The 16,410-nt window shown below is 43.1% G+C and overlaps 2 protein-coding genes across 4 annotated transcripts; one reads left to right on the top strand and one right to left on the bottom strand.

Annotated features, from left to right (window-relative positions):
• The first annotated feature begins 28 nt into the window (after positions 1-28).
• Positions 29-1,791, top strand: LOC311445673 (uncharacterized protein). Its single transcript, XM_084538036.1, has 2 exons — positions 29-176; positions 765-1,791. Exon 2 carries the CDS (start codon positions 779-781, stop codon positions 1,559-1,561), a length of 783 nt encoding a protein of 260 aa, XP_084394162.1. The 5' UTR covers positions 29-176; positions 765-778; the 3' UTR covers positions 1,562-1,791.
• Positions 1,792-4,216: 2,425 nt separating this feature from the next.
• On the bottom strand, positions 4,217-15,003 carry IFT52 (intraflagellar transport 52). Of its 3 annotated transcripts, XM_084538589.1 has the most exons (14): positions 14,773-15,001; positions 14,345-14,432; positions 13,961-14,090; positions 12,897-12,972; positions 12,738-12,809; positions 11,744-11,870; positions 10,610-10,765; positions 9,702-9,788; positions 9,004-9,072; positions 8,157-8,311; positions 7,060-7,147; positions 5,817-5,925; positions 5,117-5,262; positions 4,217-4,531 (listed from the first exon to the last, which is right to left on the bottom strand). In XM_084538589.1, exons 1-14 carry the CDS (start codon positions 14,895-14,897, stop codon positions 4,484-4,486), a joined length of 1,476 nt encoding a protein of 491 aa, XP_084394715.1. In that variant the 5' UTR covers positions 14,898-15,001; the 3' UTR covers positions 4,217-4,483. The 3 variants fall into 3 exon arrangements, with proteins under 3 accessions (XP_084394715.1, XP_084394713.1, XP_084394714.1); XM_084538587.1 differs by lacking the exon at positions 10,610-10,765 and having other exon boundaries at positions 14,773-15,003; XM_084538588.1 differs by lacking the exons at positions 4,217-4,531; positions 5,117-5,262; positions 10,610-10,765 and adding an exon at positions 5,508-5,729.
• Between the last annotated feature and the right edge of the window lie 1,407 nt (positions 15,004-16,410).

Below are 16,410 nucleotides of genomic sequence, written 5' to 3'. Positions count from 1 at the left end.
CGCCCGCCCGCTTCAACCCCCCCCCCCCACGCGTGTCCGCGCCCCCGGGCGGGCACAGACCGAACGGCACCCGCTGGGGGGGGTGTTAATTAATTAATTAATTAATTGATTAGCAGGGGTATAACATCGTGAGAAGCAAGGGCGGGAGGCGCGGATCGAGGGCGGCTGCGCTGAAGGCAAGTGGCGCTTTGTATTTCCCGGGCGCGTTCTCTGGGGGCGGGGGGCTTAGGGGGAGCTCATTCTCCAGGCTGGGCTTTTTAAAGCGAGTTTAGGCGCTTTCTGCCTCAGTTTTTAAAGGGTTTGGGGCAGAGGGTGACTTCTGGCTGCCTCTGACCCCCTCAGCGGGTGGCATGGTCGCGCAGTGCCCTGCGCCCTGCCCTAACCCTACAAAAACCCCCACACAGCATCCTTCACCCCCAGCACCTCCAGGGTGTGGGGAGGCTGCCCGAGGCCCCTAAACCCAGAAAAATGAAGCTAAGAGCAGCACTGTGCAGGCTGAAGCTGCCAAAAAGCAGCTCTGGGGGTGCTCCCCCAGCCCGCTGAGGAGGATATAGGGCTGGGGTGAGCCGCTCCCCCATGGCTGACACCATTACAGACCCTATAAATGGGCTGTGGGGTGGTGGTATCACACTGTGGGGTGAGGATGGGCTGGGTGCCCGCTGCCCCGACCCACCACAGCTCTCCTGTGGGACCAGGGGATGGGTTTGGCAGTGGGAGCAGTGACGCAGCCCCACGGCTCCCCCACAAACACTTTATTCTGACAGCGATCCCCGGCACCATGCTGCCCACCAAGAGGCGCAGCACCAGCATCCTGACCCTAAAGGAAATCCTGGAAAATGGGTTCGTGGCGGCAGCCCCCGGGTGCACCCACCCTTCTCCCGTCTGCAGTTACTACGCGGACTCCGGCAGCGCCTCAAGACCGAGCACCTTGGAGCTTCTGGTGGACTTGGAGAGCCTGACAAAAAGCAGCTCCCTGTGCGTCCTGAAGCAGCCAGAGGTGCTGGGCAGCTGCGTGAAGCCTGACCCGCACAGCCTGACCCAGGGCAGCTCCGACATCAGCCTCGTCTGCTTCTGCAAGACTCCCTACGGCCACGCTGCCTCTGACCTCTCCGGGCTGCCCAGCCAAGCCGGCTGCCTGATGGACGTGGCGTCACACAACACTTCCACGCCATGCAAGAAAGAAAAGCACCCCAAGCTGCTGGAGAGCCTGCTTTCCAAGAGCACCGAGCACCTGAGTGACCCCCCAACCCCCGGCAAGCCTCCAGGACCCCGCTGGGAGATCTCAGAAATAAAAGCCCCCCTGGACACCAGCCTGTTCCTTGACACGAGCACCGAGGAGCTGAGGTTACTGGGGTGCTCCAAGCCGGACACGCCATCCCTGGAGACCTCCGTCATCATTCCTGTGACCTGGCCCGGTGCCTTCAGGAGGCACCCTGCCCCGCCCCACGGCTCTGCCACCCACGAGGCCCAGCTGAGCGATCTCGAGCTCAGCTCTGTGTTTGCACACCCAGCCCTGTGCTGCTGCTGCTGCCGGGGCTCCAGACCCGAGACGCTGCCATGAGCTGCCCCGCTGGTGAATCCCATGGGGTGCAGGCAGCTCGTGCCGGACCACTGGAACCCCACAGCTTGCTGGTGAGGCACCAAGGTGATGCTCGGCATCCCCCAGCTGGAGCCAGATTTTAGGGGAAAGGGCTCAGGACGCTACCAGCTGGCAGCACCCTGAGAGCTCCCCGTTCCTCCCGTACGGTTGTCCTTTGTATTAACGCAATAAAGATTAAAGTTTTTCCTCCTCCGCGTGCTCTCTGGCTCTCTGTGCCCACCGGGGCGCACCCAAACCCCCTCCAACCCTCACCCCCACCCCACGGGGCTTATCTGGGGGGCCCCGGGCCCGGCTCCAGCGCCTCCTCCTTCCCCCTGCGGGCCGCAGCCCGGCCGCCTCCCCCCTCCCCAGCCCCGGGAACGGTGCCCACGAAGTGTCCGGGCCCGGGGCCGCCCCCCCCGCCGTTACCTCGCTGCTGGCCCCGGGGGGGGACCGGAGAAGGAGGGGAAGCAGCGGCCGGGGCCCTGCCCCGCAGCCCGGCCCGGGGCCGGCCGCTGCCCGCGGGGAGCTGGGGCGAGGGAGGCGGCGGGGCTGGGGATCCCTCTTCTGGCACGAGGGGAGAAGCACAGCCCGAGCTGCGCTCACCCGGCTCGGTCGCTTTCATGTCCCCCTTCCTTCCAAAGGTGTGCTTGCCCCCAGCTTACCCCTCTGCTTTGTCTTTTTCCCCTTCTCCAGTAGGTGCTGCCAGGAGACACGGAAAATGTCTCGTTAAAACCAGCTTTCCCGGAGCATTTAGAGGTTGCTGGAAAAAAAAAAAAGCAATATGCAGCCTTCCCTCTTCTTTCAGGGATAAATGAAAGGCGAAGTGATAAAACACTCCGTGAGAGAGTAGAGGAAAAAGGGGAAAGTAACTTGCACCCAGCTTCTCTGAAGTGCAGCGATAACTTCATTGATGTGTTAAGCCTGGGGTGTGCTGGGTGCCTAACTGGCCCTTGGCCCAGCTTCGCTTCTTGAAAGCCTTCACCTGTTTGAACTCCTTCAAAATTGTCCTGTCAACCAGCAAGGAGCATGTGTCACGTTTTCACGAGCAAAGCAAACACCTCTGTTTTCAGAATAACAGTTTGAAACACCTCTAGAGGGACAAAGAGACAGTTTTGAAAAAGAGAAGGCAGCTAGCTACTGCCTCTGCACGTACTTCACGCTAGTGGTTTTGGCCCAAAAAAACCTTCGTTCACTGAAAAATTCTGTTCTTCTACTTCACTGTTAGAACAGCACAACAGACAAACAACAGACAAACAGCTGCTTGTCTTCTCTGGCTGCTCCGATGACTTTTTACTAAAAAACATGTTGGGACATCAGGAACAGGTGACAAAACAACTCTGAAAAGGGACACAGAGAGAATGTATTTACAGTTTGAAGTCTAAACACCAAAGAACAGTACAAAGCAGACCTATAATTAGCAAGAAGATCACAGTTGTTTGGTTCAACTGCAGTCTGTGCCGGTTGACTGGTTGGTATTGATACTGGAGGGAAAAGATAAAGCTTATTATGTAAATCTGTAGCTGGAATGTACGAAGTGCTGCTGTGTGTGAAAAGCACAAGCATGTCACTAAAGAAAAATAAATGAAAGAGGAAGAAATGAAAAATTTAAAACGTGCTGCTTTGACAAAGGAACGTCTGCAAAGTGTGCAGATACAACCGCTTCTGTCAATAGTATATTGGCACATCTCACCTCATCACTGACTGAGTAGGTGCTTTGGGGAACCTGCTAGGAAAGTCTGTGCCACATTGGCATCCAAAACATTAAAGAGTGTAAAATGAGTGGGTTTTAAGGGGAAAAAAAAAAGATGTACTATCTTCTGGGAAAAAAAAAAAAAAAAGCAGCTTTGACATTAAAAACCATGGCAGAGCCATATAAGGCACAGTCTCACAAGTTGCATGGAATGCCTAAGTGGAGGAAAAATTCAAGTTTCACAGTTTGGGGTCAGATTAAATACTTTTTTTTTTTTTTTTGAGGGAAATCAAGGGCAATCTTGCAGTGTTGATAGAAAAAAAAACTTTAGCAACAAAGACATTTGGTGTTAATAATATTGACAAGTCTGTTCCTCTCACCCCTCGTACCCTTGGATCTATTTTTGCTGTGCACTGAGCTTCAGCATGGCATGGCCAATGAATTTCACTTGAGTTTCCATTCTTATGCAATACCTGGCTCCCTTTCTCTAGGAATAATTTTAAGTAAAAATATTCCTGAGCTTTCTGCACAGTATCACACTTTTGTAATAGTGAGCCGTCAAATCTTAAAGTCTTTTTAATCCAAACACTGTCCCTCCTTTTCATGATGTTTTTCCAATCTTGTATGAGGCAGTGATGTGCAGCAATGTCTTCGGTGCTGAATTTCAAGTCCTCCCCTCCCTGGCAAGAAATATTTTCCTTCTACAGTAACAAACCCACCTCCTCTTGGTTGACTTAGGCAGAAAGCCATAAGATGACTGCCACGGGGTGACAGAGCAGCATCTTTTCAGCATCTCCTGAATTTATGGCTGTATTTTCTTCTCCAGTTCACAAGTCAAACCAAAAAACTTTCCCCACAGTGCAACTAATGGCTACATGTACGCCAAAGGAACCCACAGTAAGCGCTGCTACAAAAAAATAAATAAAAGAAGGACCAAAACTATGTTCTTAGAACAAGATTTTTATATATATATATATTACAAAATTACAGTTTCAATAAAGAAGTAAAAAACAAGGAATTATTTGGAAAGTGCTTGTAAAATACAAACACCTCCTCAAAAGGCATTAGTTGTCCAAACTACCACACAGAACTGATCCAAACATTCAGTGAACCAGCGAGACAGTCCAATCACTGCACCGAACACAGAGGTTGAAGAAAGGTGATAAGCACGTCTGTACTAGGATCCATCTCAATCTGAGGAAAGCCAGGTCTCAGTTCCCATTCTGGAATCCAGCTTCACTTGTGTCAGTATCGTGTTCCTTAGGGAAGGGAAAAGCAGAAACAAAACCAGAAGGGTTTTAACTATAGAAATTGTATATAATAATTTGTATACAATAACTGTAACTATAAAAAATCATATTTTCATCATAAATAGACTATTTGAGAAGCTGGGAATACTTGTTAGCAAAAACATCTGATCTGCCAAACAGAAGCATCAAACTGAGGGTGACACAGGGCTCCCTGGCAGTAACAATGCTGCTTTCACATCTACGTTGTAGCATTAGCAAGCACTGCAAACACTGGTGAGGCCACACTGCTTTATCATACTGCACAATTAAATGAACTGGATTTAGCTGAAATTACCCAAACTACACTTGCATGTATTAATCCCCCAATTAAAATAAATGGGAGATTAATAAATTGAGCAATACATTACACATTCTCATACAGATTACCAGTCACAAGCATTCTGGATCAAACTTCACTGGCTTGCTTTATCGCACATCAGATGCCTTAACACATTGCTGCATTGCTTGAACGTAACAATGACAAGTGCTACAAAGATGCTTCAGTGCTGGCTGATGCTACTAATAATTTACTTGTAATTCTGTTATTAAAAATACCTGATTCAGTTTCTTGAACTCAACCACTTGGAAGAAGATGTACTCCAGTATATTTTTGGCATCCTGCTTCTCCTTTGGGAGTTTACTTGTTACTCCTAGGATATCGCCACATTTCCGTATATAAAACTCCAGGTCATCGTCAGTACCTAAAAAAGCATCCCAAAGAAGGAGGCAGTTGAACATCACACACACCCATGCTGCCTGGGCAAAAATATACTAAATACCAATCTCCATTCATTTTTCATATCCTGGGGAATCTTACAAATAAGTTCAGAGGATTAGCCATGATGTATTTCTGCAGCTAGTACTTTCTCTTCTTGTTTCAAGTTAAGGTGTGTTAAGAATAATCTTACCAGGTACTTACCGACAGTGCGAGTTACTGCACTGCTAACTTCAAAAAGCATTCCCCAAAATAACTGAAAAGGAAGCCAGCAACTCTGACAGCAGGCCTTCCAAGTCATATGTCTACTTGAATGAGGAAAACAATAGACAGAAAGGAAAACGAAACTGCACTGCTGCTACCTGATGTTTTCAAGACCAGTAAGCCATGTATCAACTTCCAAGGCCCAGAGCAATCTTGGCCCAGAATTACAACTGTGGATTTCCATGAAACCTGTGGAACCAAATTCCATGTGGATTTCCATTTCCCTCCAAAAACGTATAAACAAGTGTGTGTAAAAAATCAGTTTGCTCTGCTTACATTTGTTTGTAATCTCTGCAAGACGAGTTTTCTCAGATGAAAAGGTTTCATCCAAGTCAAACAGCTCCAGAGGGGGAGGAGGCAACTCTCTGAAAGCAGGTGGAAAAACCTTGAAGAGAATCAACACAATTTATTGACAGTTAGTTTTCTCATACTTCACAAATCTCAAAAATATCAGTTTTAGACTGTACTTCAAGAAACCTATTATAAAGTCAAAAGCAACTCCAAAGCCCAGAGTACAAAAGTACAACCTTTTAAAAATTCAATTTGTATTTCATAAAAATAATTGAATACTCCAAAAGAATTTAGTCATCAGTATGCCAGAGTTATCACCTAGCACCATAACTAGACATGCTGCATTTGCATGGTTTGTTTTTAATTTTGTTCCAGGAGATACAGGTTTATTTAGCATTCAGATAGTCAAGGCACTAAGCAGGCCATAACAACTCACACTGAAACCTATCTCCATTAATTCTGGTAAGGGTATTTTCTTTTTTATGCAGTCACCACCTATGCCACAAGAGTAACTGTTAAAAGGGCTTACAGGTGCTTTATTTCTAAATGAACACATTTAAAAAAAAGCACCACATGAGACACTACTTTGAGTTGCATCCCTGCAGCTGTCAGCATCACAGTAACGTTTCCTCAGTGGCCAAGACAAAAAAGGATGGAGCCACGATGGCAAAAGTCAGATACCTGCATTTTGAGTGAAGTTTGACACTGCAGTAGCTCCTGTTGCTGCCAGCAAAATCTCTGCTGGTAAAAGGTTGGCCAGCCTTTTTTGTCAAAAAGCTATTTCACTTTCTACTTCCTGAACAGATGCAGAAGATGGAAGAATAGCAGGGCAGACTGGCTCCTCCCCTGGCAGCAGTCAGTGTATTGCTTACAATACATTGCTTTCTGAAATGCCACCTTCTGTTTTCACAGTAAAAGGTAAAAACCAAACCCCAGTGGCTCACAGGACTGGGAGCAGCTAGTTGGCTGAAGGGATTATATACGCAAGGCATTCTGAGCTCTCCAGGAAAGTTAAGCTATGGTACCAGATGCTACATTTGAATTCTTATCAACAGAACTTGAAAAGCATAAATAAGAACTCCTTAAAAGATTTTGCAATGTATTCATCTCCTAAGTCATTAATTATTACTACAGCATTTCTCTCTCTTCTTTAAAAGAAATATGGAAATGAGAGTTATATGAAACAAAGACTCTCCATATCCTTTATCAGCATGGAGATTTTACTTACAGCTGGCTGGAGGGCAGGTAGCGGAGTCTCAAATTGAGGTTGTATAAGTTGGAGAGGTTCATGCTTCACATTCAGCTGTTCATAAGCTCTGCAGCACAGAAGAAGATACAGTGTGACAGGAGAAGTAACACACCATGCATTTCCATTTGCATGCATTAAAGGCAGAAGTTAATTTTTACAAAATACCGGCGCCAACATTTTGCACAAAGTAATAGCATAAAACTGGGACGTATAATGTTTGAAGGACCCCAGAGAACTACGTATCGGTAATAGCTGACTTCTAAAGCAAACAAGTAAGTTAAAATTACGCCTGAGAAGACAATAATGATAGCTGGATATATCAGATGAGGAAAAAGAAGTAAGTCACACCTCTCAATTCTTCAAACAACTTTTAAAGAGATGAATGTGCATGAGGAAAAAGTAATCCAGTTCAAAACCAGCTGATTTCAAACAAGTTTTACAAAGTCCCTAACCAAAAGCCATTAAAAAACTATTTGTTATGGGATCAGAAGAAAAATCTCAAGATGAATTAACATCTATTGAAAATACAATAAATACGGAGCAGGAAGAAAGTGTCTGCAATACTGGAGTTTCATGAAATCTGTGTTAAGTCTGCTATTATTCAACGTGTTCATACATGACCTAGATAATGTGAGTTATAAGGGACAAAGCTGCTAGTGCTACAAAACTGATAAAACTCAGCAACAGATAAATCTCAAGCCGGAATTATTGGGAAATGCAAAGGTGAATGAAATTCAGCTTCAGCCAACGCCAAGTAATACATAAGTGGAAATACAACTCACTCTCAGTTATCACTTCAGAAAGTACCCAGTGTCACTGCAGACAGTTCTATAAAAAATATCAGCTCACTGAGTCAGCAATAGCAAGAAAAAGGAAAAAAAAGAACATCAGAAACTACAGCTAGAAGAAGCAGCAAGAACAAACCAATGTCATGCCCAAACCTCTGGTATATCCACATTCAGAATGCTGCCTACAGCTCTGTCTGCTTAGGAGCAGAAGAGACTGAGTACACACAAGCAGAAAACACAGAATACAGAATGCAAAAATAATTAAATAAAAAATTCACAGCTGCTGACTTGATAACTGCAGGGAGAGCAGTCGTATCCAGCTGATAAAGGGATGTATCAAACAGCTTTGTGAAGTCTCTTGGGTTCTCATCTCCTTCTTGCAGACAGACTCGCAGTTGTTCAGACAGCGCAGCTGTATCTGGGAGCATGGTATAGTCTGAAATCTGAACATACGCACAGACACACACTGTTATGATTTAAAAAGAGCAATCCATTTACATAGCCTCTTTCTATTTTATACCTCACCTAAAATCTCATCCATAAGTATTTATTTCACTCTTCACCAGGTATGACCTTTTGCAGTGCAGATTACTAGATCAGGAAACTGTGCAAATTCTGCTATATTAGCTGTAGAACTACTTGCCACATGAATGGACTGTCTGAATTTCTGTTAATTCTTGTTAAAGTAAAAAAAAAGGACAGCTAAATAGTCAACTGTGCAAGATTTGTTCTTTTTATGCATAAAGAGTATACATTTTTTCATATTTCCAAATAAAAATAACATTTGCATATGCGAGTTAAGAAAAAATAACCTAAACTAGATTTGATATAAACTAAAGTGCATACATACTAACTTGGAACAGCAAATAATCTCATAAACACAGGCAAATTGGGAAGAGCTTTTCACTGAAACTGTACCAATAAGCACCAATCTAAGTCTAACACATATGTTTTTTCAATTTATATTTCATGCCCAGTCCATCTGTCTACTCAACCTCATCCCTTGAATAAAGGGTGTGTAACAATGACGGTATTCACCTAGCTGTTAGCCATGTCACTCTAAATACATGTTTTGGCAAAACAGGTGCTGCTGGATTACACTATTATTTACTTCCTTGTAATGGATCTCTCTTACCTCAGGATCCTCCATATCCATCTGGTTTAAATGGACATCTGATGTTGTAAGCCACTGGAAAAGCACATCCTGGGGAAGGGTAAAACCTTAATTTCAGGAAAGTCTGAGTAATCTGCTATAGTACTTAAACATTCGTAATTTAATTTAATAAATTAAATGCAGAGAAAAAGAAAAAATGGGTAATGAGTCAAATAATATCTAGGGATAAAATACAAACTTTATACGTATTTGCTTAGGGAAGCAATGAGTCGTGACAATGAGCATACTTTGTGTGAGATGTGTGCTTTCAGGAAAACACCCTGCTTACACATAATGTTACACAGTGCACTTTGGAAAGTGCATTGTGATCACCACATATCAGGAGCTATATATGCAAAGGTTTATTAATCATAAAGCAATAATAAAGCACTGAAGAAACTATGAAACAGTAATAAATAAATAAAAGAGCTACTGACCATTTTAATAACAATAAAGTGGTGAACAGAAATAGGAAAAGGTTTTCAGAGTCCTATAACGTAAGCTGTTTCTTTAAAAACTCCTTCCTCTTACTTGTGCTCTGACCAAGTCCCCAGGACGTTAGCACAGGGTCAGAATCTCTGCACTGAATCAATTTCTTGCTCTAAGCTTTAAGACGAACTTGGTAAGCTTGGATTTCTTTAGAACTGCTGTAATTATTATTATTATTATTTTTAACTTACCATGATCTTACCGTTTTCTTCTTTATCTAAATATTGATCACTGAACATGTGGCAAGATCCCAGTGCTGCCATCTTTCCACCTTTACTCTATCAATAAAGAATACAACATAGCAAAAAAAAACCTTCCAAATCATAGTTTTCGAGGCAATTGTTAATGGCATCCAATTACAAAGCAATTTAAAGAAATAAGAGATTTTGGAATAAGTAGTGCCAAAGGCAGTTTCAAACATGGCAAGCTCACAAGAGCTCAGCATTATTAAAAGAACATATGCTCTTAAGGCTCATAAAATTACAAAAAATACTGATCTGCACTTCATAAGATTAGAAAGACAACTGGCTGGTAATAAACAAAATCCCAGTACCATCAACAGTAGCTGCACATAGGTTATTTTTGCAGAAAAAAATATTTTTTCCATGAAGCAAAAAAGAATTAAGTAAATGAATGCAAACCTGAAGGACAATGACACATGCACGTGTCAATACAGCAAATATGCACATCACTTAATGAGAGAAGAGTTTGGTAATTTCATTATTTCTATTATGAAAATGCAGAATGTTCTGGTTGTTTTATTTTCATTTAGCTAAATCAAACATGCATGAAAATGCATTCATGAAACATCTTTGGAATTCTTCTCTAATCTGAATCCTTCCACAAGGACACGTATAAAAAATAGTAAGTGTTCAACAGAACAAAAAAGCCTGTATGCTCCCTGCGCCAACTGTGAGACTCGCAGCATAACATAAGCATAAAGACCGCTGTAATGAGTTTGAAGACACCTCAGACAGAGCTCCAGCCTGTCTAACAATTTCTGATGTTTCTTACTCCATGTTCTGCAAGCAAAATTTTAACTTGAATTGCACACACTTTATCCACAACAGTGTAACTAGACAGCATCCTCTGCTCTTACTTTCCACTCCTTCACTTTCTGTTGCTGTTCTTTACCATCTCTCGTCTTTGCTCTAAGAGATTTTGTTTTCCTTCTGACAAGTTTCTCTGCTCTGCCTGAAAGAGAACCCCTGTCTCTGGCTTCATCTTCTACCTTTTTGTCTACAACTTCTGCAAACTAGACAAGGAAAAATGATGGCATCTATTTGACGTTCACATTAGGGTATTTTATTGCAGGAAGAACTACATGCATGATGTGTAATGGTTTCCATTTCGGTGATCAACCCATGCAAAAAGCCTCTTGGAGGTACAAACAAGTTATGTGGATTTCACTTCCAGACTAATGTAGCTGTTACAATTCTCAGAAAAAAAACAGTTTCTTCTAACACTTCTAAAGGTTTTTTTAGTAACACTTCTAAAGTTATGGCTTTACATAACCTAGATGACTTACATTACAAAGACAGCTTTTTTTACAGTAATGCAAATCACTTCAGGATTATCATGGGTGCAAGGTTAGGCATGAGCCTACAGGCCCATAGGATCTACGTACAAATATTGTGTCTGGAGAGGGATTTTATTTTATCTTCTGACAGCTGCAGATAAAATGCAAGCAGTAAGTGTACTTGTAAATTCACTTCACGCTGCCATATGGTCTTTGATTTACAGGGTACATTTCAGCAACAACATGGAAAAATGAATAGTGGCATCCTCATAAAATAAAAATAAAATAAAATCACCTTCCTACCTAATACATCAAAAAACACGATAGTGTTAGCAACTCATCTGCACAGTAAAATGTGTGCTAATGTGATTATATCCAGGAGCAATATTAATTTGTTGTACCCATCTACTACTACTTAGTTTTCAAAATTGATTTATTTTTAATAAACTAACAAAGGACAGATCCTCTTCCTTAACTTGGTATTAATGAAACCAGTAATCTCATTAAACAGTCACTAAAATTATGAAGAAAAAAAAATAACAGAACAAAACCATGAAACATTACAGAAGAACTAAAAATATCCCTCTGGCACCCTAATAAATAAATAGTCTTCCCTAGTGCTCCTGGAAAAAAAAAATAAAATAAAAAACAAAAACCACAATTTTTGTGGGGAGCTGGGGCAGAATGCACGGTTTGTTTCATGAAGAATCATACCTCATGTTGATAGAAAGCAAGAATAGGCCTGTTGAGTGGGAAGCAGACAGATCCTGTTGACAAAATAGCCACCGCTGGTTTCATCACATTCAACGTGGCACCAAATGGATACACAAAAGTGAGGCCTCTGCAAAGAAATACAAAACATCCTGAAGTACCTGCATGTATCAGGTAGGCTGGACATACTTATAAGACTCAGTTTATCTGCCTAAACTGAGCAGTTTAATTGTACACTGGTGATGGAACGTCAAAAGCCATGCTTTGAAAAATTCAGATAATTAAAATGACATTTTAGTCTCCTTCTACAGGCATTCCCAGGTTGACAACTCGTCTCATGTAACAAAGATTGCTTTTGATTTCTGTTTGTCCTGTATCTGAGAGAAGTGCAGGGCCATTAAACTCATAGACAAATATATATTCTGAAACAAAACTGTATTAAATGCTTTTACACTTACATTTTTCCTTGTAAACAACCACACAGTTACTTATTAGTCTATAAACCAGCAGCTAGAAAGAATACAAATATATGAAGTTATTTATGGAAAAAACATATTCTTCTCAATGCCTTCCCACTTCTCTGCAGAATAGTGCAGTACAGACAGAAAGTTAAAAATTATAACAAATGTCTATCTTAACCTGGAGTAAAACTCTAAAAGTTGCAGTGTTCCTCTTGTCTACAGCCAGACCACCCACTACCTGTAGCTTATTCACATTTATGCTGTTTAATCAGATCTACTGATGAGGGGGAAAAAAAAAAGGATCTGGTCAGGAGAGTAATAATTCACCTCAAGATCTATCACTCCTGCTCCTTAAGTGGCTATCAAGAGTTACTAAACAGTCTCCTTTCCAGATATATCCTTGAGGAGCAAGAAGCTGACATAAACACGTTAGAAAACCTCAACGCAAATGAAATAAACTCCTGCTAGATTACGAGTCTGCTAATTGAGTTAGGCTAAATCTTTTCACAGCAGCTACCTGAAAGGAAAACACTTACTGCAAGTTGCGTATGCTTCCATCTTCATCTGTTGTCTCAAGTGCTGTTTTTCTTGCAGCTTCACTGATTCCCCTAAAACATATTGAAAAGCAAAACCTAGTGAACAAACGACGGATTAACAGAGCTCACTGTAAAGGTCCATACAACCAAAATATTTACCTATTCAAAACTCCATCAGAGATCAGAGCTTCTTTCGGGTGGTGGTACTTGTAATATACATTTCTTACAACAGCATCTTGAATTAAAAAAAATATATATAAATAATAGCAAATTTACATCTTAACTGATCAATATGCCAGACATAGCAATGTAAAACGAGTATAGTTCTTGGCTTCCCTGGATGTTTGCTTCTAAAACCACAACACCGGCATGCAGCTCTCAAAAGCATTCAGACCAGCATTCAAATCAGCTTTCACTACCATTTCCTTTTGCACTTAAAGGTTTAGAACAGGAATACATTTAAAAGTTCAAATAAAAATATAAAAAATAAACATTTCCATGTCTTCCACACTTCTACAGATAAAAAAAAAAATCAAATCAAATTAAAAGAATATGTGTCAAGTTTGTCAAGTTCAAGTTATTCTTTAATCTATCTTCCAAAAGCACGAAGCTCATAGGGTTGATTCAAACAAACAAACAAAACAAAACAAAACAAAACAAAAAAAAAAAAAAAAAACCACACAAAAAAAACACAGTCTAAGGGAGCAAATACCACCAAAGAGCCCAAAAATATTTCAGGTACACTGACACACACAGCTGATTTATATACTTTGGCTGTACAAAACCTAAGAAATGGCATTTTACTGGTCTGCTAAAGGGAAGTGCCACTGTTGATTTCAGGTGAGCATGGAGTGATTCAACTCATTAAAATGTGTGGAAACAAATTTCTAAAGTGAAAGGCCTTTTAACCAATAAATGTAATTAGTAGTAATGTTATTTTAGTAAATTCCATCAAAGCTGTCAAATATAGCAAAGGCACAGAGATGGCTGAGTTGCTATCAAGCCACTTGTTGCTGTCAAGTTCCCACATCCATGGAAAGCTCTTGGTGTGCTTCACAATCAGGCTTCCATGCACATACAGATTTCAGGAGAAAATGTCTCGAAAAGGTACAAAAACATACTTTGGGAGAGGGATCTACAAGGCTCATACCTACAAAGACTGAACCTGCCCTTTTGATTTTGCTAAAAATGTAAGAATAAAAGGCATCAGTGAGCCCCATTACCATTATTGAAAACGATTCCATATTCTTCTAACAAAAAGTTAATATTTGTGCCAGATCGGGACTCCCCGCCTTCTCTCAGCATCACCAGGATGGCTCCACCATCCTCCAGGAATTTCTTCAGAACCAAAAACTAAAAGACAACAAACATCCAGAAAAACGTACATGAAAGAAGCTAAAAGCAAGACTGCAAGAAGTTGTACCGAGATGAAGGAAGGTAAATGAGTCTGACTACTTACAATGAACTTGAACGATCCTATTAGAAAAGCAGTCAAATCTTTATTTGTGTAAATTCGTATAAAGGAGTAATTCTCCTTTACTGTTCTTTTCTACTTCACATTAAGCCAGTCTTAAATACACCACACGTGCCAACAAGCCCTGACTTACCTCAGCAACACTGAACTTTTCTCTTGGACCAGCCGTTATCCACAGCCTCACCCCGAACAGCTTCTCAGATGTGATCTCATCTTTTAAGCTACGGATAGATCAGTAAGAAAACGTTATTTGGGGATGCGATCCTGAACCACAACTTTTTTTTTTTTTTTTTTCCCTCAAAGAACCAGAAACAAACAAAGCCGATTACTTTAGTCGCTTCACAACCTTTTGTATTGGTTTAAAGTTGGTAACCAGAGTGACGATAACCCTTAGAAATCTGAACCTATTAAATCGCAAAGAACCTCTAAAGATATACTCATTTTTTGCTCCAGAACTGGTACAAACCGCCACAACTACTGTTAAAATTTGTACCAAGCAGGTCTCCTCCTTTCTCCTTTTCCCTCCGGACCTGCCCCGTCGCCCCCGGCCGCCGCCCTCACCTCAGGATCCTCCAGTTCCCCCGCAGCCTCTTGCGCCAGGCCTTGTAGTTGCTGGTGGGCGTGAAGGCCTCCCCCTTGGACGCGTTGAAGGCGATGGCGTTCCCGTTCCGCGGGCCCTTCTCCATGCGGATCAGCTGCGGGAAGGCCGGGGAGCAGCGGCCGGGAGGAGCCGCGCCGCCGACCGGGACCGGGGCCGGGACCGGGACCGCTCCAGGCTCGGCCGCTCCCCGCCGCCCAGCACCGCGCACGCGTGGGAGCCGCCCCCCCCCCCGCGCTGGGGGTCGTCGCGGTGGTTTGCTCCGTTCCTTGGGAAACCAGGGGGCGGGGCCGTACCACTGCGGCGGGGCGGGGGGAGCCGCGCTCCGCCCCGCCGCCCGCTGAGGGGAGCACTGGCGCCGGGCGGAGCCTGCTCCGTCAGGGAGGCTTGATTCCCCTCTCAGGCCCCCCCCCCCGCGCCTAATTAAGGTTTTTAATTGAAAATTAACCTCTCCACAGCACCCCCACACCTGCCTTCCTCCTCTCCTCCCACCCCAGCATTTGTTTACAGCAGGCCCAAGAGAGGGAAACACATCAGTGTATGCACTTTAATATAAACCGTGGCATTTTTCTGATGCCTCCACCATGTACAAGATAGAGGCTGGTAATGTAAATATATAAAAAAAAAAAAGTCAAGACAAGCTTCCCAACAGTGTGAGCATTACCCCATTTTTAGAAATGCCCTTATTTATCCATGTGTTGTACATAAGTTACAATTTCTTATCCCCCCTCTCTCCTCCCCACAGGAATCCAAGGACTTGGAGAGAAAAAAAAAAAAATAGGAAGTGACATTCAATAAGTACACCAGCATTTAAATTAAGGCAGAATAAATAACTCTTCTACATCTATGATCAACTGTGATAGGCATTTCCAGAGCACCCCAGGAACACAGAAGCCAGTGTTGCAGGGAGGAGATAACAGCTCTCCTGGGGGGCTCCAACACCCCCTGCCCCATGCTCCCTGTGCCCATTTCAGTGTTCGTGGTCCTCAAGAGAAGTCAAGCACATGCTGTGAAAGGATTCCCACCCTCCGCTTCCCCACCAACTTTTTATTTTGACAAGCAACACAGCCCCTTCTACATCAATTTTTACATACAGCAGCCCGATCCTGGGTCAGAGGGAGAGCCAGTGGTCATTGGCAAGAACTGGCTCCTGAAGTGGGCTGTAGCCTCTCACAGGGTTTACAGAGCCGTAAGCCACCGTTGGAGCAATGAAAGATGATCAGTGTCTGAGCCCAGGATGAGGAAATGGCTTCCTTCCACAAGTAGCAGTGCTCATCCCAGCTGCTGCTGGGGCAGCTCTGCTTCTTCAGCAACACCTGCTGAATCCTGCATTTCTGCTCTAGAGCATTAAAATCTAACACGCACCTCTGCTGCTACCAGGTCTTTAATGGCTTAGGTGGCAGACTCACTGAACTACCCCAGTTTAACTCAAGCCTGGCCACCAGTAACCAGACTGCTTGTTCCCCAACCACTTAAATGAGCACTTCCACTTGAAGGGAGCCACTGCTGTATGTAGGGTGAAGAGTTTCCTTCTGTTATAGGAAAGCAAAGCAGTCATACATAGCTGGGCAGCATTAGTTCCACACACACAGCTGTGATGT

The sequence above is a fragment of the Aythya ferina genome (assembly GCF_964211825.1).
Source record: "Aythya ferina genome assembly, chromosome: 16".
Lineage (NCBI taxonomy): Eukaryota > Metazoa > Chordata > Aves > Anseriformes > Anatidae > Aythya > Aythya ferina.
The sequence above is the reverse complement of the archived record's forward strand: the minus strand, read 5'-3'. Positions and strand labels throughout refer to the sequence as shown.